The sequence below is a fragment of the Rana temporaria genome, chromosome 1 (assembly GCF_905171775.1).
Source record: "Rana temporaria chromosome 1, aRanTem1.1, whole genome shotgun sequence".
NCBI classification, from domain to species: domain Eukaryota; kingdom Metazoa; phylum Chordata; class Amphibia; order Anura; family Ranidae; genus Rana; species Rana temporaria.
This window is the reverse complement of record NC_053489.1, coordinates 452,365,331-452,393,043: the sequence shown is the minus strand read 5'-3', so window position 1 is coordinate 452,393,043 and position 27,713 is coordinate 452,365,331. Positions and strand designations below refer to the sequence as shown.

The following is a 27,713-nucleotide window of genomic DNA, read 5'->3' as shown; positions in this document are numbered from 1 at the left end:
GAGTGTATAGAAAGAGAAATCTAGTGGACAGTTGCTCTTTTGTTCCCTGCAAAGTAAAAGCATAATGGGCTTGTATGCATTGCATACTAGCCCTTATGTGCCACTTACCTGCAACTGAAGCCTGCACCTCCACCAGAGGTGCTCACAGGAATGGAGAAATTCTGGGACCCCTGTGGGTATAGGGCAGAAGTGGTGTCAGCTTGGGGGCTGGCCGCCTATACATCTCCTCCAGCCCTGTGAGCACCTCCAGCGGCTGTGCTTTGCTATCATCGGCGGGACCGGGACACTATGTAAATTTAGCATTTGACCAGATATGTACTTAATAAACTGTAAAGCGGTGAATTACTGTGCTTTCTGGTGAGTCAATATACCTCACTGTAGTGTGGTAATTATAAATTACTGCTGCAACTAAAAGGGGTTGTAAAGGTAAAAAATGTCCTTATTTCTTCTGAGAAATCCTCACTTCCTGTTCTTCTGTCTGTAACTACACGCAGTAATGCAAGGCTTTCTCCGTGGTGTGGAGAAAGCCTCTTGAGGGAGGAGGGGGCGAGCAGGAGTGTCAGGACACTCTCTACTTTGCAGATAGAGAAAGGAGCTGTGTGTTAGTGGGCGTCCTGACACTCCTGCTCGCCCCTCCCCCCTCAAGAGGCTTTCTCCACACCAGGGAGAGAGCCTCGCATTACTGCGTGTAGTTACAGACAGAAGAACAGGAAGTGAGGATTTCTCAGAAGAAATAAGGACATTTAAAATAGGGTGACCAGACATCCCCAGTTTCAGGGGACAGTCCCCTGATTGAGGACACTGTCCCCGGACCAAGTATGTCCCTGGTTTTGTCCCCAGATTGTATTTAATAGGGGGCAGGGGCAATTTCAAAGACAATCAGTGCAGAATTATAATTAAAAATTTAAAATTACACACCCCCGCTCCGCCGTGCCTACCTAGCATAGGGGGTTGTATTTTTCCCATTATCTGTGCCCCTTTCTGATGATCATGTGCTGGTCACAGGGGAGGGAATATTTCTTCAGTTTCGGGTGCATGTCCATTCAGCATTCGCCCGCATGTTCTTCTGCCTTGGCTCAAATCCTGGCCAGCCACCTGCCTATCTCCTTGCCTTCCCTGGTGGAGTGATCTTCCTCCGCTCCCCATCCAGTAGTAGCCGGGGCCCAAAGAGTAAGACTTGAGAGGTTGTGAGGCAGGCGGCAACGGGCAGAGAGTGCCGATTGTTGCCATTACTAGTGAAGAAAAAATATGTCCCCGCATTTCATTTTAAAAATCTGGTCACCTTATTTTTAAAGCAAAATGGAAGGATGAGGTAAGTGAAGGAGGACTGCACTAAGGTAAAGGAAGCTATTTAGGGAAAAAAAACATTTCCTTTACAACCCCTTTAAATGTGAGACACTTAATTAATTGCCCACTAGATGGCGATTTCCCTTTCTATACACACAAACACAGGAGGGGTAGGTAAAATCGCATGCGATTGGAACAGGAGTCGTACTGCATTCCTGTTCAAATCACTTGCAATATTTTGCAGTGCAATTTGCTCCCTTTCAATTTGTATTGATGCAAATCGCATTGCAAAGTATCGGTTTCAGTATCAAGCACGAGTACGCTCGAAAATACTCGGTATCGGCAATGTTACCGTATTGGTGCATCTTTTAGTGTGTACACAATTTTCGACATCCGATTCAGACAAACTCCAAAAAAATTCTTGTACGTGAACAGAACTAATGATTTCCGTTTAATGTGTACTGTTTTTGTATGGTTTTCCTCGGATTCCTACTGTATTAAAGAGTATTGTATTTGTACTATCTACCCTCAAGTTAACGCTGCGTAACTGTTGGCGCTATATAAATCCTGTATAATAATATAACAATATGAAAGATTGCGCATGGTCAGAAACAATCAACAACAAAAAGCCGTTGTTTGTTCGAGAGTTTTCATACAATTAGTTCCATCCTCGGCTTTGTTGTGAAACTTTCAAGGTAAACCGGACGTCCAATTTCCTTATAGTGTGTCTTTAGTGCTTTTTTTTCTTCTACGTTATCAAACGTTATCGACCCTAATCAGCTCTTAGGCCCCGTACACACGTCCGAGGAACTTGACGTGCCAAACACAGTTCCTCGTCGAGTTCTGTGTTGAAGGATCCTCGGCGGGCCAACTTTCCTCATTAAACAACGAGGAAATAGAGAACATGTTCTCTATTTGGCCCGACGAGTTCCTCGTCGGCTTCCTCGGTGAAAAGTGTACACACGGCCGGGTTTCTCGGCAGAATCCAGCTCCGATCGAGTTTCTGGCTGAATTCTGCCGAGAAACTCGGTTGTGTGTACGGGGCCTGAGGCTTCATTTCCATGGACGTTTTTACAGCCACCTTTTTTAGCCTTTTTTACAGCTTAAAAACGCCTGTCCATGTTTAAAAAAAAAAAACGCGGTAGCGCTTTTGAGCGCTTTTGCGCATTTTTGAGCGTTTTTTAATGTCTGGCGTTTTTACAGCTCTACTCTGGAGCTTCAGAACGCACTGTTCCTGTTTTTTTTTTGCAGCTTAAAAACGTCTCAGCCATCAGCCATCTACAGCTCACAGACGTCATGGTGGGCATGAGGCCATAGACTAACATGGAGAGCTGTTTTTAAAGCGGTGGTTCCCCCTTAAAACAAATGTCTAACAATACATTTGGAAGACTGCTTACACTGCGGGTAGGCTGGCTTTTTTTTTTTTTTCGTACATACCTCGATATCGCCGTTTCATCCCTCGACTTCCGTGTATGAGTCTTGTGGCGGTGGGCGTTCCTAGTTGATTGACGTTCCTCCGACCGACGCAATACTTGACGTCACGACTTTACGAAAGAACCCGAACGTCGCTGCGCAGGCGCCGAATAGAGCCGACTCTATACGGCGCCTGCGCAATGACGTTCGGCTTCTGTCGGAAAGTCGTGACGCGCAGTATGCGCCGGTCGGAGGAACGTCAATCAACTAGGTCCAGCAAGACTCATACCCGGAAGCCGAGGGATGAAACGGCGATATGCGATATGATCGAGGTATGTACGAAAAAAAAAAGCCAGCCTACCCGCAGTGTAAGCAGTCGTCTGAATGTATTGTTAGAAATTTGTTTTAGGGGGAACCACCCCTTTAAGCTGCAAAAAACGCTCAGAAAAGTGGCTGTAAAAACGTCCAAAAGTGTCCAATGAAATGAAGCCTTAAGATTAGCTGCTTGAAAAAATACTGTACAATGTTATCTATTACAAAAAGCAGGAAAGTGAAGTGATGCCCTTTATAAGCTTACTAAATTTATAATACAGCAAGATTTTTAAGCATACAAATTTTTCATTTACAGGCATAACTTTAAAAAAAAAAAAAGTCACAGACATAAAAGTGCAGTTGCCTGTGTCATCTTCCTACCTGTTTCCTATGACGAAGCTGAGTCCTCCTCCTCCCATGACACACCACCCTTCCCTTTCTACATAATAAATCCCATAGTGTGCTACACTTCATTCTGAGCTTAACTGGAGCTGCCAGAACATTGCAAAGCTCGCTCTGACACAAGGCATTCCACTCTGTCCTAAAGCAGGAGCTCAGCTATCCACACAACGTGCCTCATTCCAGAAGAATTCACTGCTCAGCAATGCCTTCCCTGTCACTGTTCCTAGTGTGGACCACTTTACTGCTCTCCATAGGTAGGTGCACTTTGTATAATAACAGCTTGTATACCTTGTTCTTGCTTCTACTTGCTGGTATTCCACTAACTTTAATTTTTTATTTTATTTCTAATTTTTATTTCTGCTAGTAATGGAAACTGGACAGCGATAGGATGCTTTTGATAATTTCATTTTTTTTGTCATTGTTAATTGTTTTTCTATACTAGCTAGTGGTCTAGCAGCATTATTGATACATCATCGCAGATTAATTATTTCATGTTTAAACAACTTGGGTTGCAAAGGCGATTTTGCATTTCCAAAGGTTCTAAAAACTTATTTTTTTGTAGTTTATGGTAGTACAGCAAACTGTTGAGAAATTGATGAGTGATAAAGGTGCCCAAAGACACGAGAGAGTGGGAATGTTTATATTTAGCTATGTAAAGCTACCCCCCAACCTTGGTTTATTGGGGAAAATGAATAGTAAAGTCGTCTGAATACCTCTGTGTGCCCCATGCAGCTTCCCTGGACATCTACCGATACATTATAGACATGCCATTGAGAAAAGTGACTGTTATCTCTTGTCATTGGGCACCTAAACTCACCACGCACATAACAATCTGATTGTACAATCTCTTTTAGATGTATCAATAAATATGTAACGCAAAGGCCATTCTGATTGCATACAAATTGATTGGATTGGATATTTTAGGTAGGTCCTCCTTTTACATTTAGGTAGATCTGTGTTGGTAGATCTAAAGTAGATTGTATAGTCGGGTTTTAACGTGTATGGTGAGCCTTAACGTCTTATCAGATTAATGTCATGAATACTTTATAGCATGAGTGCTCAACCTGTGGCCCTCCAGCTGTTGCGGAACTACAAGTCCCATGAGGCATTGCAAGCTGCTGACAGTTACAAGAATGACTCCCACAGACAGGAGCATGATGGGATTTATAGATCCACAACAGCTGGAGGGCCACAGGTTGAGCACCCATGCTTTAGAGCAGGGATCCTCAAACTACGGCCCTCCAGCTGTTGCGGAACTACACATCCCATGAGGCATTGTAAACCTCTGACATTCACAGACATGACTAGGCATGATGGGAATTGTAGTTCCTGAACAACTGGAGGGCCGTAGTTTGAAGACCCATGCTTTAGAGGTATATCATTCAGCAACTGTCAAAAGACTTGGTTATTCACTAAAATCTGGTGCATCTCTGCATAGAAGCCAATCAGCTTCCAGGTTTTATTGCCAAAGCTTAAAGCCTAGAAGCTGATTGGCTACCGCAGCTGCACCAGATTCGGAGTGCTTCTGTTTTAGTAAATCAACCCCTTAAAGTGTCATCAGAATAATCCTGCTCAAAGATGTACTGTACCCAACAATCTCTTGAATAAGCAAAAATCTCTTCCTCTCATTTAAGTCTACGCCGCAGATTAATTAGTAATATTTGCTGCTGCAGAAATATATTGCTGCGTTTTATAACTGTGGGAGATCGATCACATTAGACTGCTTATCTCTGTGCAGTTTGATGTCCTGCATGCGCTAGGCCCCCTGAATGTTAATGTGAAACGTGCAAAGCAATCAATTGCAGACAATTTCAAGCAAATTAATGACAATACTAAAAAGGACACGTTTACGTAGCTGAGGACGTAGGCAGAGATAATGTACTGGGATAAGCTGAAACTTGCAGCATGTCTGAGCATGTTAGGAATATGTAAGGAGGAAGGCATGTCAGTGGATGGAGGATTCATCAGCAAGTTTATGAATGAACCAGACCCCCACCCTCAGTACACTGGCAAGGAAATAGGACAACTGTTTAGTGTGTCATGTTTATAAATAAAAGACCAAGGATCACAGACGGGATCTCTATTAGTGTGTAATGTTTAAATATAAGATCAAAGGCCAATGAAGGGATCATTTTTGTTGTGTAATTTTTATAAATATAAGATAAAGGACCCCCGAAGGCAACTTTTGCATAATCACATACAGCTGCATCTTCTAACTGTTGTCAATGGGCGCTGTGGATCCCAGGAAAGCTTTTTTTCTGAAAGCTCCAGACACTGTACGACCCTTTTTTCAAGACCCCTGTAGGTATCTTTTTAGTGTCTCAACTAGCTCACTAAGTTTGATTATTCTACAAGGAATCATTTATAAAGTGAAGTTATAGCTATAGGAGTTCAGATTGCTGTATTCAGCTGAGATTAGAGATGACTGTTTGGTTGCCATGGATTGTTGTACTTTGCACTTTGGTTTTACTATTCTCTTCTATTCTCTTTGGTCGTATTGTTCAGCAAGGAAAAGTTGAAGCAATTAGAATTTATATTTATGTCAGCTAAATTCAGACAACGGAAATGTGATTGGATTCCTTGGATTACAGCAGTGTGCGCTAACATTTTGCTCTTTGTGCCATATTACTAAGAGTAAAAAAATGTTGTGTATTTTTTTTTAAGTGCCTCTAAAAGATTCAGAGATGTAATGCATACCCAAAATAGTTTTGTGTTGGAACCTAAAAATGTGTCTTTACGCTTAGGATGATGTTACATACAAGAAATTATACTCAGGCCTCATACACACAACCGAGTTTCTCGGCAAAAACCAGCAAGAAACTTGCTGGGAGATATTTTTTTTGCCGAGGAAACCTGTCGTGTGTACATTTGCGACGAGGAAACTGTAGAGAAACTCGACGAGCCAAAAAGAAAGCATGTTCTCTATTTCCTTGACGGGAATGGAGAAAATTGGCTTGTCGAGTTTCTCGACGGCTTCACAAGGAACTCGACGCGCAAAACGTTGTGTTTCGCCCATCGAGTTTCTCGGTCGTGTGTACGAGGCCTTATGTTAAACTACAAGCACTTAAAGTGGGAGCAAACCACCACACACAAATGCCCAGTTTTGGACCCCTAGGAGCTATTTGCTATAATTTACATGAATGCATGGCATATTTGCACATTATGGCAAACCTACACAGTAAAGTGGTCCCGTCCAGCGCTGCGATGTCTATAGTCCTCTCCACAGCCGGCACTTCCATCTTCATCCAGTCTTCTTCCGGATTTGGTGTCTTCAGCCTCTTGAATGGCCAGGCCTGGATGTTGTAACTCTTGTACATGTGCACAGGAGCTACTTTGTCCTGGCATAGAACAGTGCCAAGACTGTACACTGAACTGTACATCTGCAGCATGTGGGGAAAAGCCTTTATCTCAGGGGAGACTTACTGTATAGAGCCTACTTCTCAGTTTACTTTTACCCTAAAGTTCAATTAATTGAATCACTCAATTAAGAGTTTGCACTTTATTCCTGTGTTTGTATGGGTTTCTTCTAGGTGCCCTGGCTTCCTTTAATAAATCAAAAACATACTGATTGGTTAATTGGTTGGAACCCAAAATGGCACCAGTGTACGCAAGTTAGGTATAATAGATTGCAAGCTCCTTCGAGGGGGCAGGAACTGATGTGGTTATGTACTCTGTAAAGAGCCACATTATAGATTAGTGCAAGGTTTCTCAACCAGGGTTCCATCTACCCCTAGGGTTCCTCCAGGGGTTGCTAGGGGTTCCTTGAGTGATGAGCAATTTCTGCCTTTCAATTAAGTTCCCAAGGACACCATTGATCTTTTTAGCTATATGTAAGGAGGTACAGGCATACCCCACTTTTAAGTACACAATGGGGTTGATTTACTAATGCTGGAACGCGCAAAATCAGGATCATTTCTGCATAGAAACCAATGAGCTTTTAACCCCAGCTTGTTCAATTAAGCCTGGTAATAAAACCTGGAAGCTCATTGGTTTCGTTTGCAGAAGTGAGTCTGATTTTACGCTTTCCAGCTTTAGTAAATAAACCTCATTGTGTACTTAAAAGTGGGTTATGCCTGTAATTCTTCCCAATGTCCACAAGTGTAAGGAGCATTCTTCCCACTGACCATCACACTAATATGCTATGAATTGTAGAAATAGAAATTTTTAGCAGGGGTTCCCTGAGACCAGAAAGTTATTTCAAAGGTTCCTCTGTGCTGAAAAGGTTAAGAAAGGCTGGATTAGTGTAATAAAAAAAATGAAATGAATATATATGATAGATATCATTGATATTAATCTAGAGCATTTGGCACCAAAATGTTAGCTTATTTTTCCAAATCATTTTATGAACTGTGGCAGTTCTGGATTTTACTTTACAGCTTAATCGTATTTAGGAGAAAAAATACACTACCAATGAATAAAAAGAATGGCTTTCTCATAAAAGTAATTTTTTTTTTCAATCTACAGCAAACAGAAGCAAAGTGCACTGTGTTGTATTAACAACTAGTGAGCCTAATGCAAGTGTGACAGTGCCTGGAGAAGGAGATGGCCTCTCTGATGGTGTTAAGGAATTTTACGACCTGGACCAAGAAGAGGAGAGTGATGATGAAGATAACGACGAACACTTCCCAGTCAAAAGCTTCTTCATAGACGATGATTCTATACTTGGTAAGTGGGTAGATATATCTTCAGGTTTTACACTGCTAAGTTCTATATGCTGTAATAAGCTTTATGTTGGGTTTTATAGAACTTCTTTGCAGTTTCAAGCTGAGTAACATTTTAGGTAGTAGTAAAAGAAAGCTCTAAAAAGGAGTTTAAATCCCATACGTATAAGGCAGGTAAAACCTGTATGAACTTGTTAAAAGCTGGGGAGTAAGAGCAATAAACTAAGAAATGGTATGCATTATGTCATTTTTAGCTTGGCTCTCACTAGACACGCAGATCTTTTCTTTAAAGCACAACTGAAGTCCTGCTGTAAAAACCTGAGAGCAGGCAGGCTTTTATTGCAGAAGAGACATGCACTGCATGCGCAGATTAGCTTACAGTGCCTAGCCAGTCTCTGAATGCCAGGATGACGGTTTCCTGCACAGGAGTGAAGTCATTCCTTGACGGCCAATAAAGTGGCCCAAAGACCAGCACTAATGCGGTGTACACAGGATAATTTTTCGGCATGAAAAAAACGTTGTTTTAAAAAAATTTCATTTAAAATGATTGTGTGTGGGCTTCACATCATTTTTCGGGTTCTGAAAAAACGACAACATTTTTTTTTCGAGCACGGAATCAGCTAAAGCAGCCCAAAGGGTGGCGTCATCTGCATGGAACTTCCCCTTTATAGTGTCGTTGTACGTGTTGTACATCACCGCGCTTTGCTAGAGCATTTTCTAAAAAACAATGGTGTGTGGGCAACGTCGTTTTAATGATGAAGTTGGAAAAACGTTGTTTTTTCTACATGCTGAAAACATTGTTTTTTTTAATGCTGAAAAATGATCATGTGTATGCGGCATCAGAAGAAGAAGATGATAGTACCAACACAGGACTGTTGGACAGGTAAGTATGGATACTTTAGTTCTGCTTTAATAGCTTAAGAATCAGAGTGCAAAAAGATATTGGGGTAATTTACTAAAACAAGACAGTGCAAAATCTTCTCTGCATAGCAACCAATCAACTTCCATTATTCATCAAAGGTTAACTGAACAAGCTGAAATTAGAAGCTGATTGACTACCATGCGCAGATGCATCAGATTTTGCACTCTCCAGTTTTGGTTGATCAAGTCCAAATTCACCTTTTACTCTTCCATTTCAAGCCACAAAATAGGAACTCTAATTTGATTGGTTCCCCCAAACAACATAATTTTCATTCCCTGCAGAGGTTATACCTAACACTCAAATGCATAAAAAAGTCTAAAGTGCACCAGTCATGAGGGAAATATGGGAACTGCCATTGCTGACCTGTTTAAAAATTCTAGCTCCTTGGTTGATACTGCATTACTATATTTAATACTTTTTACGTTTTGATTGTAAAATAAACAGTGGTTTTATCTATATGCCTATTCTGCATCAATGATTTTCGGTGCCGATGCCAGAGAATCAGCATGACAGCAAGGAAAGTGCAGCAATGGCAACTGCTATGTGTCTCTCTTTTTTGGCCCAATTGTTATTAATTAACAAAATTTCTATTCAAGCAAACATATTTTTTTTATAAAAGTCAAGCATATGTAGACACAAGCAATTGATGAGATACAGGAATAACTCAATAGTTTGAAAAAGTCGATGACACTTACTTCTGCCTACGCAAAATATGTCTACAAACCAAGAACTCTGCAGTAATAATATTTAGTATCTTACTTTTATTATTACACTGTATCAGAAAGTCTGCTATCCATCATTTAATGATCTGGAGCTGTGTGGGCCCAGAACACATTGCAGAGGTTTGTGGCACTGCCAGGAGTGAATCATATAATGGAACACTTACTCAGTAGCTTCTCGTCTGCATCTGGGATGCCATGTGTCTAACATTTTTTTTTATTTTTTTATGTGGATTTAAACTGCTATAGCTGAAGCAACCGCTGCAATACTTTCTACATTTTATAAAAGCTATATATATTTGTGTGTATATAACTAAGAAAATAGGAGTAATAAATAGCAGCGAGAAAGCTCAGATCTAAAGAGGGAGAGTCACTCTTTGGGATAATCGCATAATAGGGTGTCTTTTATATGCTTATCTGTTGCTTTAGGCACATCATATCAACACAGATTTGCTAAGTATATAGTCAATGCCACCTTTTTGGAGCTGAATGTTTAAGAAGTGAAGAAGCCCTTTAAAACACATTTTTAGGGACTGTACAATTCTCTGAAATTAATTATATACCTGATTTCTAGCATGCATCACTTTTAATAAAGAGTCCAAGTGGTATCTAGTATGCTTTGAAGTCCATTTACAAACTGTACCAGTTATCACATTCCAGAATAACACTATCTGATAATTGTTGGGTCCTAGGAGGTGCCTAGGATTCTAGGGTTATTGCCTGTTGTATACTGCATTACCACAAAACTGTTGAAAGTTGAAATCAGGAACTATGAGTACGTGTTCTGAAATATGAGAGATATATCGTAGTTGATTTACTAAAACTGGAATCTAGTGCAGCTGTGCATGGTAGCCAATCAGCTTCTAACTTCAACATGTTCAATAAAGCTTTGACAATGAAACCTGGAAGCTGATCTGGTTTCTATGCAGAGCTTCACCAGATTTTGTACTATTCCAGTGTTTGTAAATCAACCTCATAGAGTATTTAAGTTGGACACACAATGGCTGCAGGAAAGATTACCTGCACTCTGGTTGTTGCTCCTAAAAAATCTTAATTTTATTGAAAAGCCATAGTGCACAAACGCAGACACGTTTCAGCATTGAAGTCCTTATTCATAACCACACAATGGTTGCACCTGTCAAAATACAATAGCCACAGCAGTAGATTCCTCCATCCACACTGTATAGCATGGGGGAATCTGTTAGAATGTTTCACCCGCAGGTTGAACGAAAATAATCTATACATGTATACCCAGCAGAATAATCAAAATGACACAAGAAGAATGCAATGTTGGTCAGCAAAATTTTGTGCAAGCAAAGCTTTTACTATTCCTGCATTTTAGCCATATTTGCCTATTGGGTTGGAGTTATCCATTTAATAACACCAAACCAGCAGCGGCTAGCCCCGTAAATCCTAATTTATGAGCGTCCATCAAATGTCCTGAATAAGATTATACTGCGGGGGATCATAGTGATATAGTAAACCATTGTGAACATATAAGATTACTGTGTTTGAATGTGGATGAAGGGAAATAGCTGAGTGTTTAAAGCCTCACCTTAGTGACTCAACACATGTTAATGAAACGTGTCTAGCACAATCTCCCAGTGATATGACCTCCTCCCAACCCTGCCTCCGGGGCTTATGTGTACATAGTTTTTTAGTCAGAAAAAAGGGCACTTCCGATTGAGAGGAATTCAAATAAAGACTACTAGCTTGGGGGGGAAGGGGTCAGGTTAGAAGCTATGTATGTTCATAGTGGCATTTGTGAGAGCTAGGTATGTAGAGAGATACCGGAAGGTATGTAGTTTGGTAAAAGCCCAGCTTATATTAATCATTATCGTATTGCGTAGGATGAAAAATATAATGATACAATTACATAAATTCCTATGGGCAATTAATAACTGATGCTGCAGATCTCTTAGTTACATAAAGTATTCTGACACAAATTGGGAAAGCCGGCAAATCATTATTTTGTAAAGTAAATTATTTAAATTGACTGGGACATTTTCAATTAGTTTGAATTGACTGGATTTTTTTGTGTATTGTCTCAAAATACAAAAGCCTATGTTATTTATGTCAGTATAAAACACATTTAGGTCTACAACTAATATACAGCTTTTAGTAAAGAAAGAACTTAAAGGAAAGGCATGCTGAGAGAAACAAAGTCTGCTATATCCAAACTCAATTTACACTGACGCTAGCATTTGTTCCAAGCTAGTGGCTCATAAAGTTTTGAAGCCTTTGAGCTAGCATTACCCAGTCCTAGTATTTTCCAAAGACAATGTCTGAATTTGGGTTTCCCTTATAGATATCAGATGGCAATTGAAGGTTAGGACATTAAGGATTATTGATGACTAGTTAACATTCTGAAACAACTGAAGTATGCATGCTTAGGATGAAAAATCTGGTCTATGATAAATGCTTCTGACCCTGTATGTAATGTACATTTACACAGAACACCCAGTTCATAAGAGTTTTGAAATAGGCCTGTATGTATATGTCTATTAAGACTTTAGCTGTCCAAACTTACCATATGAGGGCTCCTTATTTAATTATGTTTAATAAAGACCTAATTCATTTTAATAAAGCAACCATGCTTAAAATACTGTTAAAACCTTTGGGTCTACTACTGCCTTATAAATACTAAAAATGCTAACTGATTTTTTTTTTTTCACTTACCAGTGCAACCAGTAATCAAGCCAGAAAATTCAGATGCATCGACAGTTACGACCAACAAAAAAAGTGAAAAGAAAAATGGAGAAAAGAAGAAGAAAAAGGGATCAAAAAAGGGAAATAAGAAGAAGAAGCAGAATCCCTGTCTAACCACACATAAAAACTTTTGCATACATGGCGAATGTAGATTCCTGGAAAAGATTCCAGAAGTCTCATGCAAGTGAGTTTTGTAACATTGCGTTTTATGTTTTGAGTCAACTCCTGGATCCTTATGTCTCTTACACAACACTCTACACTATAGTTCATTTTTTCTGCGCCACCTGCCATACTATTTTACTTTTTCTGCTGCTTCAGTGGTGTTCTGAGATGGTCAAACTCATTCTCTTGCAGTCTTCATAATTTAAAACACTGTAGGTCAATAAATGAATCTTTGTAATTGCCAGTGTGCATGTCCACAAACTCAAGGTGTGGAGATTTTACCTACAGTCCTTGAGAGATGTAAAAACCAGTGAATCAACTCCTGATCATGAAGATGATCTAAGGAAGAGCTATTCGAATGAATTTAGTATCAGTGTAAAGAGTAAGCCATACTTTAGAAGTCATGAGTTCTTTTTTTAATGCTTTACTGATTCAGCCTATTAGTCGTACCTATAATAACAGCACTCCTTTTGTGAGCAAAAGGGCTATCCTTTATAGTTAAGCCTCACACTCTCTGTACGTGAATAGCTGCTTATGAAAAAATGAATGTGAAAGCAGTTAATGAATACACTCTGCTTTTCCTAGAATGTAATGCAGAGATGAGATCACACTGCATTCCATGGATGACAAACCTTTGGAACTGCGCTCTGCCTTTGTGAAATTCTATTTTAGGCAGTGCCGTGTTAGTCTTTTCTTATGTCCACAATAACCTTAACTTTTGTATGGCAAGCATATTTTTAGTGCTGTATAGAGTATGTATAGAGTGTTAACATTAAAGTTTTTATCTTTCCTTAGATGCCAGCAAAACTTCTTTGGCGAGCGCTGCAGCGAACAGTCTATGACATCTGCAAAAGAAAAACTAAGCGACATAACCACAACAACAGTATTAGCAGTCATCGCTGTCTTACTATCAACTCTCAGCATCACTGCCATCATCATCATCATTGTTGTACAGTAAGTATCACACACCCATTTTCATTGTTTCTTTGGGGAAATAAAACTATGTGTAACTTTAAATATTTTACAGTAAAAAAAGGGACATGACATTTAAACCCTGTCTGTAGATTTAGTGAAAGACAGTTTTGAAAAGAATGGACAGGCACAACAATTAAAGGAGATGTAATCAAATATAAAAAAAATCAAGGAAAGTAAGAGGCAATGATGTGTCAAAAGCCCACCCAAAATGTGACCAGATTAGGAAAAATCACTTCCTTTTTTAAGCACTACCCTTCTAGGCCCATGTATCTGGATAGGAGTGCCAAACCAGGCATGGGTAAAAGATAAGGCTCTTTTCACACAGGTGTTCCAATAGTTTGCTTTTGACCCATGATTACACAGATCAAAAATTAACTCAAATGTATCCCTGTGGGTGGCCGAATGTAAGCTGACTTGTGTCTGCCTATATCCACTCACATTCAGTCTGTTCGGGTTCGTCAAGCCGAACACAATAAGTTTATGTCCAGGTCCAGTTTTACTGACCTGATGTGGGCAGATATAGGTGGATGTACAATCACTTGCATCCGGCCACAAATAGGGATAATTTGGGTCTCTTTTCCTTCATTGTAAGATAGAGCAGAATCAGAAGGGACACAGATGCAACAGCAGGGGTTCAGTCCAAGATTCCCTGCTTGGACAGAATAGAAGTTATGCCGCATACACACGATCATTTTTCGGCATGAAAAAAGCGCTGTTTTTAAAAAATGCCATTTAAAATGATGGTGTGTGGGCTTCACATCATTTTTCGGCTTCTGAAAAACGACCAAAAATAAATTCGAACATGCTGCATTTTTTAACAACGTTTTAAACTATGACGTTTTTCGGGTTGTAAAAAATGATCGCGTGTGGGCTAAAATGATGTTAAAAACCCGTGCATGCTCAGAAGCAAGTTATGAGACGGGAGCGCTCATTCTGGTAAAACTACCATTCGTAATGGAGTAAGCACATTCATCACGCTGTAACAGACAGAAAAGCGCGAATCGTCACCCAAGGGTGGCGTCATCCGCATTGAACTTCCCCTTTAGAGTGCCGTCGTACGTGTTGTACGTCACCGCGCTTTGCTAGAGCATTTTTTAAAAACGATGGTGTGTGGGCAACGTCGTTTTAATGATGAAGTTGGAAAAACTTTGTTTTTTCTACATGCCGAAAAACATTGTTTTTTTCATGCCGAAAAAATTATCGTGTGTACGTGCCATTACTTATGTTAAAGTGGTCTTACAGTTTTAAGGCCTGATTTATTAAAGTGGAACGTAGGGTACAATTAACTTATCATTGCATATTATGCCTTACATTTTAATAAATCAGGTCTAAAGTCTTCATAAATCCTAATAAACATTCATTCAAAGCTTATCTCCAGACAGTACATTTTCCATTTTGGATGGATTGTAGTTAGATCAGGTTTTAATTTCTCAACATTTAGATCAGATTTTAATTTATATACCGTAAGCATTTTATTTTTATCTGTGATCCAGTTAGGATGATTCTCTTTGTCTGGGACAGAAAATGGAGAGACCTTTTGTCACCAAGACAAGAAGGCACTGAGAGCAATAAAAAAAATTCTAACAATATTTTTCATCTCATGCAAAATATCTTATGTAAAATCAAAGCTTCATGTTTTTGAGTGAAATGAAATGAGTGTGTAAAATGCTGTGGTTTTCATGTTTATGACTTGTATTAATTTGGATATTGTTCTTTTTAGCACACGAAGGAAATATTCATCCTTTCAATATGAAGCAGAGGAAAAAAAGAAATTAGGACAAGAAAATGGAAGTGATGAAATTGAGGTTTGAAGGAAATGGTGAGTATTTTAATATGAAACTTTTAATACTGTATATCATTGTCCTTGGTCATAGTTTCATTTGCCCCTTACAGTCAATGAAATATGTTGGCAGAGTGAAAAGCTTTAAAGCGTTATGTTCCTCTTCACCCCATTCACCCCAAGCAGGGGAAAAATTATCTATTTCTCCATGTAGGACTTCCTCAGTGATGGAGGTTTCTACTTTGTTAAAAGAAAAGTGGAAAACCCCATGCAGAATAAAAAGAAAAAACAATTTTTTTAGATCCGTGATAAATATACTCCAAAATTAAGACATACATTCTATGGTTTAATGTAAGAATCATTCAATTTATCTATCACGTTCATGTTACTAGCATAAATCCCCCCCCCCCCCAAAAAAAAACTTGACTGACAACTCAGATACAGTAATTTGAAAAACAATTATACATGTTCATGTTCTTCTGTTTCACTGGAAAACAGGTCCAAGAATTATAAATAACATGTTATTTTTTTCTTGTTTTTAGGTTGCGCTCTGAATTCTAGACGAAGCACTGCCATGCAATGTGACCCTGAAAATAATATATTTTTTTATTGCCATAATTTATTTTTATTTAATATTTTTAATGTTTTGTTGTATGTGAATACTTATAATTATTGTTATTATTATTATTATTATTATTATTATTGTTATTATTATTACTACATTAAACGTTTTTTATATAAAAGTTCCTTATGTTTTGTGGTGTAGTTATCAGGTATAATTTAATTAGCATGAAGTTCATTCTTGGAGTTTTACATTGAGAAGAAAAAGATTTATTATTTATGTGAATTTATACTAGTTTGTTTGGGCTTCCCTATCATTGTTTAAAACAAAAATGTTTACCGGAAGATATGATGAACACCTGACCATCCCTTAGGATCAACGTATCTGCCTGGGTTCAGTCTGCGAACAGTTCTGAGATATTACTCGAAGTTCATTGAAATTCATTGAGGGGGAATCTAGTTATTAAATTCTGCCTATTTTTAGGGCCAGTAAGCAAGCTTTTGTCAAACAAAAGTCATGAAAAGCTGGGCACTGCCATAGGAGGCATGTTCCAATGACAAAAAAGAAACAGTTTCCCTACACAGAACTGTCAGCTCTTCTCAACAGCTCAGGATCACACTGACAATATGGCTTCTGGCCATCTTGTTTTAGATAGGGTTTCCCATATCTTCAAATGACTGGCTCTTGTGACTTAGCTGACCAGTGGAATTATAGGTTGTTTTCAAGAAAAAGTATGGGAACCTGAACCCCATCTCTAATCATCACATCTATATGCATTTTAACATCTCCAAATGACACTGCTCCAAGAAATCTCCAGGCATCAACTGGCCAAGAGTGATCAGCCTACTGGGACCTGCTTCCCTTCATATGTATCAATTCAGGCCTCACATCACAATTTTTTTGATTCAATCACAGTGTACTGACACCAAATATGGTCAGTTCCACACACCATTCCCACTAGACTTGTCTCTGCAATCAAGGCTTTTATCCGCATTCTAGGCTTAACCAAACGCATGTAACCCCCCCCCCCCTCCATGACTAAGCACAAATCACAGGCAAAACATTTCAGGGGTGCAGTCAAGTCTGGCAAGGAATGATATTTTGGATTTGCATTATTCAGTGTCAATAAAGTTTATTGCGAATTAAGCCAAAAAGTGGCATCCAGCCTGGATTGTTACAGACCTACACAGTATGAGTTCATTGAACATCCTTTTCCCCTCCCTTTTGCAGCTATAACAGCCTTTTTCCCAAGAAAATAAATTGTACTGATGCAGTCATACTGGAACAGAAAATGACCTTCTCGAAACTGTTGCCACAAGGCTAAAAGGGCACCATTTTTAAAAATGGCTTTGTAAGCAGCAGCATCAGTAGTACCCTTTACTTGAAACACTTAAATACAGTAGTCAACTTTTAGTCAAGTGACATCAAATGTTAGTATTTTTTTTAAAGATCATCACCAAGGACACATGAATGACAAGCGTCCCCTGTGCTGGTGGCTGCTTTGATCCCTGATGTTTCCTGTCCTTTTCCCTTTGGATCTCCAGTGCTGCTGTGGAGCCACTCCACCTGTCACAGGCACTTGTCAAAAGTATTGACTATGCCAGCCCTCCCGCTTCTTTTTTTCATAGAAGGTATACCATACCTCCCAACTTTCTGAGATTGGAATGAGGGACACCTATGAGCAAAAGTATGTAGGCATGAGAAACACCCCCCCGCCACTCCCCCGTAAAGGAGAATTGTATAAGAAAAAGGTTGGTTAAACCCAAAAGTGCTTTACTATTCCTTTATATAGGCTTTTGGAATTTACAAATGCAGCAATTTAGAAATTAGATGAAAGGTTTAGCACTGGGAAACACTTTTTGATACAAAAGTAGTGCATTTCATATACAGCTATATAGATCAGACCAAAATGAGGGCCAAATGAGGAGGAAAGCGAGACAGAGGGACTTTGTTCCGAATGAGGTACAGTCACTCAAAATCAGAGAGGGAGGCGGAGCTATGGCTATACTACAAGTTCCAGCAAAGAAAAGCAATCTATGAAGGGAGGACGGTTGGATAATTTAGAGGTCTGTCTCCTCCAATTCTAGAGCACTTGCTGGAACTGAGAGAAAGATCACAGATATAAGGGTAATGGGGGGGGGGGGGGCAGAGGATGAAAGGTTTCAAGGAACAGAGCAACAACCAGCACTTTGGGACATTCGTCACTCAAGTAGGTGCTGGTTTAAAAATAAATAAATAAATCATTAAACTTTAGCTTTATAGAAATTATGTTATGCTCTTTATATATACCTATGCACTTTTGGAGTAGTTCAGATGAAATAACAAGTGCCAAGGGGTACTTGGTAAACATACTTTTTTTATAAAGGGGTACACAATATCATAGTTGAAATTTAGAGTGCTTATAATCTTTCCCTGGCAGTGTAAGCTCTCTTCAAACAAATACAGGCAAAACAATATTCTTTTGAAATATTGAGAAATTTCACCTCTCCAATTCTGCATGCAAAATCTCTGGAACTCTAGGTGCTGACCAAAAAGAACCTGACCTCCGTAGATTCTGCAGGAATTTGCACACAGATGATGTCAGATCACATCAAAATTTATTGGACTCAGTCTTGGCACACTACAACCTACTATGACCATCTCCCTATTTTAAAGAGCCTTAAAATGCAGCGCTATAAATTGTAAACAATTGTGATAAGTTGCACCCTTGATACCATGTTCAAAGAAAGTCCATATATTGCAAGATGGAGAAAAATAGATGGAAGATCTCCACGCCAATCTTCAGTGCACAAGAAAGCACACCGTACCACTGTGCTCATAGCGGGTCTCCTTACCAGACAAATTGGGCCCTCAGATTAAAGCGTGGCTACCTGAGAGGGTAACCAAAGAGGATCATCCGACCAGTCACAGACATCCGACAGAGCGATTCAGATCAACCTCCTGGACATCCGACAGAGCAATCCAGATCAACCCCCACAGGATTGGACTTGCAATCTCTCATTCACATGGAGCTCACCAGATTGTTAAACATAAGAGAAACTCCCATAGTGAAGAACATTTAAATAAAGGTATAAAGCTTTATTGTAGTGTACTTATAACAAATCTGATTAAAACAGCGTTCCAAACAAACATGTAAAGTTTGCGGTGGCTAGTAGCATGCTTGCGTCGTCAAGCGTTAGGTCTTATCTGACGTGTTTCCTCATCAACTGACATCATCAGAGGCGTTTTATTTTTAGAATTAAATCACAGTTATTTCTGGAAGACAGAGGTTCCAGTGACGAAACAAGGTCATCCAGTGCCCAAGGTAAAAATGCCAAACTTCACCCCCTCCCTGAGCGGAGTAGGGGACATGGGTAATATTAGTGCACTGCACATGCAATGCCAAAACAAAATCAATGGTTGCAGCTTGTGTCAAAATAGTGTGGTGCACTACATGAACCCAAAGAGGTTAACAGAAGTGCACATATTATCCCACAATAAAATATGGGGCTAACAATAACAAAAGAAAAATGCCCCAACATCAGTGTTATGAGAAAATGCCCCTAAGTCAGTGGTGTCACTGGAAGGAAGAAATGGCCCTTTATCAGTGGTGTCGCTAGAAGAAAAAGAAATACACTGCACCAGTGTCAGGCCTCGTACACACGACACATCGTTTTGCTCGTCGAGTTCCTTGTGAAGCCATCGAGAAACTCAACAAGCCAATTTTCTCCATTCCCGTCAAGGAAATAGAGAACATGCTTTCTTTTTGGCTCGTCGAGTTTCTCGATAGTTTCCTCGACGAAAATGTACACACGACCGGTTTCCTCAGCAAAAAAATATCTCCCAGCAAGTTTCTTGCTGGTTTTTGCCGAGAAACTCGGTCGTGTGTACGATGCCTCAGTGGGAAAAAATGTTGCTGGGAAAGTGCCAGTTGGAGGAAAAAATTCCAATGCATCAGTGTTCTCAACCGCGAGTTGCGCTCCCTACCCTCTGTGTACTCACAGATAGTTCTGACCTTCTTCTGGGCACGGTGCCTGCCTAGGAATAAAGACATTGCGCTGATCTCTCTGCTTCACTCCTTGTGTTTATCTGTGTCTTAACCCCCTTTCATCCTCTCTCTGCTTCATGGTTATTACTCCACCAATGGTCAGGTCATTAGTCACCAAGATGGCAGCTCTTGCATGAGGAAGTATAGCTCTGCCAAAAAATAAAAATAAATAATGGAATAAAGATGAACTGCATGGAGACAATAGGCAATATTGTGACTAGTCCTTTGCCCTCTGCCTCTCAATAGCAAAAATATTTGTATAGCCCTAGTCTTAGCTGACCAAGAAAAGCTGCTTAATAAGCTACTTTTTCTTTAGTCATTGTCAAGTGATAAAACAACAAGGTGTCATCCTAAATGGTTTAATTATCATGGCTCAATGTCAGATAATAATTGATGAATCTGCAATATTTCATATGTTTCCCAGCTGGTTGTTAAAGGGAACCGGTCAGGTTATTACCTGTGTAAACCAAGGCTCTTATCTAGTGCTGAATGCTGCAAAAATCTAACTCATGGGAGTGGTGCTGGTTTTGGTTAGCTGCCAAGTGGAAGACAAGTCTATCAGACGTGGACAAAGAACAATCTGACATGCATGCTTCAATTAGATGCATTAGGCGCATTTTACATTATTTATACTGTATTTAAAGTGATAGTAATCTCTTTTTGTAAACTTGTACCTACAGGTAAGCCTATAATAAGTCTTACCTGTAGGTACAGTGAATATCTCCTAAACTTGCACTGTTTAGGAGATATTCACACTGCATGCACATGCGCTCTGCTATAATAAATATCCCCAATTAAAAAAAAAAAGTTTAGGCCAATATGTATTCTTCTACATATGTTTGGTAAAAAAAATCCCAATCAGTGTATATTGATTGGTTTTCACAAAAGTTATAGCGTCTACAAAATAAGGTAAAGATTTATGGAATTTTTATTATTATTATTTTTTTTTACTAGTAATGGCGGTGATCAGCAATTTTTACCAGGACTGCAACATTATGGCGGACAGATCGGACACTTTTGACATATTTTTGGGACCATTGACAATTATACAGCGATCAGTGCTATAAAAATGCACTGGTTACTGTGTAAATGTTACTGGCAGGAAAGGGGTTAACACTAGGGGATGAACAAGGGGTTAACTGTGTTCCCTTGTGTGTGTTCTAATTGTAGGGGGATGGGACTGACTAGAGGAGATGACAGATCGTTGTTCCTAGCTAGTAGGAACACAGAATCTGTCTCTCCTCTTCTCACAGAACAGGGATTTGTGTGTTTACACACACACGTCCCTGTTCTGGCTCTCGTGCCTGCGATCACACGTGGCCAGCCACGAGCATCGTCACCCCCGTAGGGCAGCGCGCGCGCCTGCTGTCCCAGCTTAAAGGGACCAACAGACAGCTACGACGGTTCACGGGAACAAACTGACCTGCCGCAATATAATGACGGCAGCTGGTCAGTAAGCGGTTAAGGAATTTGCCATGAATCAAGTCATAAATATATTTAATACGTATGGTAATTTATTTTTTTATATGTATGTATTATATATTTTAAGACTTATTTTTTTATGCTATACAGCCTCAGTATTGGCATTTGAATCATATCAATATCACGTATTGGGCAATTGTGAGGGATCCATTAAATCTAAAATGTAAGCAACAATAGGCATATTAAATAACAAGCATAAAAAATAGTTAAAGACAATTTACATTATTGTTTATTGTTAGTGTTATATTTTTTCAGCACTCTCTCCAGCATTAATAAAAAAAAAAGTTTGTTAAATTATACTTAGCCTTTTTATGCTTCCCCTGCTACCCTTCGAGTCTTACGAGATTAAGGTGGCTGTACAGGCAGAATATTTTAGTTTAATGCATTCCATGCATTAAGGTAAACAATGTTCCACTAATCATATCACTTCCTTACCTCCCTTATACTTACCTGATCCCTCTCTTGATCCAGCACTGTGCCCATCTGCAGCAACACTGGTCTTTCTCTCTCATCACAAGACACATAATCAGCAGTGGGAGCCATTGGCTCCTGCTGCTGTCAATCAAATACTGTGAGGAGGGAGTGGGGGGTGGAGCTTAACTGCACTGTGTGTGTTTACAGACACACACAGCCCGTCTCGGAAGCAAGCCTGTCCATGCGGCTTGCTATGGTGGTGCATACAGAAGAGAAGGAGCCAAGAGTGACGACAGTGGACCCCAGAGGAGGAAATATGGGGTGACTCTGTGCAATACCATTGCACTGAGAAGGTAAGTATAAACCTGTTTGTTATCAAAATAAATAAATAAAGAGTATTAAAAATACTTTTACTAGAGGGGGGATTGCTCCAATGTGAGTTCAAAGAGGAGCTCCCCCCACAAGGAAACGTTCTTCTTTAAGGCATCCTCCCTGGCTCCTTTTTGTGAAATGGAGCCTTTGGGGAGGAGAGGGGGAGCAGGTACCCGATTTTGACAGGTACCCGCTCCCACTTCCATGCCGGCCGGTTGCCTTAGGCGATTGGAAGAGGAAGTTCTCCTTCCCAAAGTCTTTTGGGACACATGACAGGTCCCAGAAGACTTCAGGACCAGTCACAGAGCGCAGCGCAGTGGGCACATGGCTGTGAAGCTGTAAGCCAGGGATCTTCAAACTATGGCCCTCCAGCTGTGGCGGAACTACAAGTCCCATGAGGCATTGTAAAACTCTGACATTCACAGACATGACTGGGCATGATGGGAATTGTAGTTCCTGAACAACTGGAAGGCCGTAGTTTGAGGATCCCTGCTGTAAGCTGTCACAGCCGGGTGTCCATAGCGAAGATGCCCGTGCCGCTGAGGGAGGACACACTGTGAAAACAGCACAGGTGAGTGCACAGCTGGATCGTGGGACACTTTTTGAAGCTGCTGACTTTTCATAAACACAAAAATGGCTGGAACTTCGCTTAAACCACTTGCCATAGTACACATACTGCAGCAGGTTGGCTCTATTGCCCGAAACGAAACAACGTACCTGTATGTCATTTTGTGCAATAGCCAGCGGGGGCGCACTCTGATTAGCCAGAAGGGAAGCCAATTAGTAGGTCTGGTGGACGTGATGCCCACCGGCCACCTGCGATCGCTCCACAGAAAGGCAGAACTGTGATTTGCTAGTGTAAACAAGGCAGATTGCCGTTCTGACAAGGGAGAACACAGTGATCTTCTGTTCCTGCTGAGCAGGAAGATGGATCTCTGTGTTTATCCAGTGGGTCTATCCCCCACACAGTTAGCAAGAACCCCCTAGGGACACACTTAAGCCTTTGATTGCCCCTGGTGTTAACCCCTTCCCTGCCAGTGTCATTAATACAGTAACAGTGCATATTTTTAGCACTGTTCACTGTAATAATGTCATTGGTTCCCAAAAAAGTGTCATAAGTGTCAGTTAGGTGTCCGATTTGTCGGCTGCAATGACGCAGTCCCGCTTAAAATCGCTGATCGCCACTATTATTGGTAAAATAAATAAAAATGATATAAAAATATCCTATAGTTTGTAGATATGATAACTTTTTGTGCAAACCAATCAATATACCCTTATTGGGATATTTTTTTTACCAAACATATGTAGCAGAATACATATTGGCCTTAATTTTTTTATTGGATATGTTTTATAGCGTAAACTGGAAAATAGTGTTTTTTTTTTTCAAAATTGTCGGTTGTTTGAAGCACAAAAAATTAAAATCACAGAGGTGATTAAATATCACCAAAATAAAGCTCTATTTTTGGGGGAAAAAAACATAAATTTTATTTGGGTACAGAGTCGCACAACCGCGCAATTGTCAGTTACAGTGCTGTATCACAAAAAATGGCCTGGTCATTGAGGGGGTAAATTTGTTAAAGACCCTGCTGCTGGCAGACCTGTTAGGCCTCGTACACATGACCGAGAAACTCGACGGGCGAAACACATTGTTTTCCTCGTCGAGTTCCTTGTTAGGCTTGTCGAGGAACTCGACAAGCTTGCTTTGCGTACACACAGTCAAGCCAAAATCTCCTCGTTCTCAAACGCGGTGACGTACAACACATACAACGGCAGGGGAAGTTCGATTCCACTGGCTAAACTCTTGGGGCTGGTTTTGCTAATTTCATGTGTTTGCGTGTTAAATAAAAGTTTGGTAAGAAACGATTTGCACTTTTCAGTCTGTTACAGCTTGAAAAATGTGTTATCTCCATTACAAATGCTACTTTTACTCCCGTCTCATACTTTATTCTGAGCAAGCGCGGGTTTCTTAGCATACAGACGTCTGAGTTTCTCGTCGAAAACTAGCCCGTTGAGGATCTCAAACGAGCCAAATCAGATTCCCGTCAAGGAAATAGAGAACTTGCTCTCTTTTTGGCTCGTCGAGTTTCTCGACAGTTTCCTCGACGAAAATGTACACACGACCGGTTTCCTCGGCAAAAAAATATCTCCCAGCAAGTTTCTTGCTGGTTTTTGCCGAGAAACTCGGTCGTGTGTACGAGGCCTCAGTTTTTCCACTGGCCAGTGGCTAGGCAGAGCATAAACAAGCAGCATTTATTTTGTTGCACTTATAATTGTTTCTGTTTTTGATATTAGGTCTCACGTGGTTGAAACTATTTAACCAATACTTCCCTTACAGGGCTTATTTTTGCTTAAATAATGACAATTTCATTCACCACTGATGTGTCAGTGCGTGGCCGGGTTCATTTAGGGCAGGTCACTATTGGAAACAGCAGGAAGACCAAACATTTTAGCAGCTCCTTAGGTCTGTGTGATATTACTAAAACACTTTGGAGGTTATTTACGAAAGGCAAATCCACTTTGCACTACAAGTGAAAACTACAAGAGCAAACTGCACTTGAAATTGCACTGAAAGTGCACTTGGAAGTGCAGTCACTGTAAATCTGAGGGGTAGATCTTAAATGAGGGGAAGCTCTGCTGACTTAATCATCCCATCATGTGTAAGCTAAAATACTGTTTTTTATTTTCCTTGTATGTCCCCCTCGGATCTACAGTGACTGCACTTCCAAGTGCACTTTCAGTGCAATTTCAAGTGCACTTTGCACTTGCAGTTTGCACTTGTAGTGCAAAGTGGATTTGCCTTTCGTAAATAACCCCCTTTATGTTTTTACTGACTATTAAATTACATCTTTCATCACTTGCTTGCCGTCACAGTGGAAGGAGTGGGAAGGCTTAAAATTTACCATAAGGCAACGATAATTGATATGCTGAAATGGACTGGTGAGCTACTGAGAACATACAACGTGTGTTCCTAGTATTGGACTGACTATGCTGTCAGTTAAGGTGTTGCTATGATTGTAAAGACATGAAGTGCACTGGAGAAAATAGTTATGGGGTGCATATAGTGCATTTCAGCAAATAGCGGGTGTGGTCAGATCATGCCTTACAGTGGGAGTGGCTTAAAATGCAATGGTTAAAAAAGAACAAAAAAAAACCAGAAAATATGGATCTGACACATGTAATGGCTATTAAAAATGTATTTATTATTGATTATAAGCATATAAAAAAAAGACAAAATCTTGCAGGCACAAGACAACATACATGCCTAGTGACCACAAAACGATATAGAAGTTTTCTTTGGGTTTTTTCCCATCTATCCACCCATGTGTTTTGTTAGGGGGAAATTTAATTTTCAGAGGGCATCTGAAAATAATTGGGTGGGTTAGTCCGAGGGAGGAGGAAAAAGATGGATAGGAGGGAAGAGATGCGGGGGAGCACCGGGTTTCTTCACACCGGGTTTCTTCACACCGGGTTTCTTCACACTGGGACGGATTTTCTCTTTTTTTATACTTATAATAAATAATAAATACATTTGTAATAGTTATTGCAGGTGTCAGATCCATATTTTCATTTTTTTTTGGTAATTTATTAATTTAAATACAGCTATTCCCCATTACTTTTGGATTTTTTGGTACATCTTAAAAAGAACTCAAGCGTAATTGCTGTATACAATGGACACATATCATATGTACACATAAAATACACATAAAATATAGTTAATAAAAATTTTGAATGATAAAACAGTACAGTACATTACAGTACAGTACAGTTAAAGTATCCCAGACACACATACAGCACATTTTAGGACAAGGGATTTTTTTTTCAAAATATAGACATAGAGCTAGTGAACTTCAAAAAAGTTGGGACTAGTTAGTAACTAGAAACTTTTGAAACAATAAACAGTTGGTAAGTGTTTATTAGGTAGATAATGTGCTCCTTGTTTGTTCATGTTATTTGGTCCCATGACCCGTAGTTACAGTACAGACCAAAAGTTTGGACACACCTTCTCATTCAAAGAGTTTTCTTTATTTTCATGACTATGAAAATTGTAGATTCACACTGAAGGCATCAAAACTATGAATGTGGAATTATACATAACAAAAAAGTGTGAAACAACTGAAAATATATTTCATATTCTAGGTTCTTCAAATTAGCCACCTTTTGCAGCAGACACATCTCTAGAACTGGTAAGAGGAGACTGTGTGAATCAGGCCTTCATGGTAGAATATCTGCTAGGAAACCACTGCTAAAGAAAGGCAACAAGCAGAAGAGACTTGTTTGGGCTAAAGAACACAAGGAATGGACATTAGACCAGTGGAAATCTGTGCTTTGGTCTGATGAGTCCAAACTTGAGATCTTTGGTTCCAACTCCTGTGTCTTTGTGCGACGCAGAAAAGGTGAACGGATGGACTCTACATGCCTGGTTCCCACCGTGAAGCATGGAGGAGGAGGTGTGATGGTATGGGGGTGCTTTGCTGGTGACACTGTTGGGGATTTATTCAAAATTGAAGGCATACTGAACCAGCATGGCTACCACAGCATCTTGCAGCGGCATGCTATTCCATCCGGTTTGCGTTTAGTTGGACCATCATTTATTTTTCAACAGGACAATGACCCCAAACACACCTCCAGGCTGTGTAAGGGCTATTTGACCAAGAAGGAGAGTGATTGGGTGCTGCGCCAGGTGACTACCTCTTGAAGCTCATCAAGAGTAGTGTTGCTCACGAATATTCGCATTGCGAATATTCGACTCGAATATAGCATATTCGAGAAATCGCGCTATATTTCGAATTTCGCGGTGAATATTCGCAATTCCGAATATTCGCATTTTTTCAATTTGATTTTTAAAACAGATCACATCCTATCGACGTCTAAAAGCATTGCTGGTATGATTAGGGACCCTGGGCCGAGTAGCTAAGCTGAGGCGATCCTTTTATGTTGCCAAATTGAAAAAAAAAAATTGCGATTTTTCGCTATTGCGAATGCGAAAATGATTGCGAATTTTCGATAACTGTGGTAGGAGAACTCTGATTGTCTCTGATGCAAAAGGGGGGGGCTTTGTGTATGTGTATGTTATGAATATTTGTATGTTTGATATTATTATTTTTTGTAAGAAGGAAAAAATTGCGCATACCTTAAAAAAGGGGAGAATACAGCAGCAACTCAAAAATGTTATACAACATAAATTAATACAAGACAGAAAATGGAGTCGCTCTACAAGAATAAAAAATATGTCTAGTGACAAGACATGTGGGCAAATTATAAAATAAGCAAGCGCAAATAACTTGTGAAATACACAGTGAAACAAATATATAAAGAAATATAGTCCCAATAATAGAAAAATAATCTTTCATAAAAATGTCTGATATGTGAAGTGAAAAAAAGTCCAAAGCATGCAGCATGAACGTGTTCAATCTTCAAGGTGTTTGATTGACAAATGGCTGTGACAGATGGATAGAGTAAAGAATCACCACCAATGCAAAACACTTTTTATTTTCTATTGTAAAATATCACGAA

At 39.8% G+C, this 27,713-nt stretch overlaps 1 protein-coding gene across 1 annotated transcript; it reads left to right on the top strand.

The window, feature by feature from the left end:
- Positions 1 to 3,474: 3,474 nt before the first annotated feature.
- Positions 3,475 to 15,992, top strand: AREG (amphiregulin). Its single transcript, XM_040327739.1, has 6 exons — positions 3,475 to 3,668; positions 7,879 to 8,079; positions 12,399 to 12,609; positions 13,383 to 13,541; positions 15,283 to 15,381; positions 15,885 to 15,992. The coding sequence occupies exons 1-5, from the start codon at positions 3,617 to 3,619 to the stop codon at positions 15,371 to 15,373; spliced, it is 714 nt and encodes a 237-aa protein (XP_040183673.1). The 5' UTR covers positions 3,475 to 3,616; the 3' UTR covers positions 15,374 to 15,381; positions 15,885 to 15,992.
- Positions 15,993 to 27,713: the final 11,721 nt, after the last annotated feature.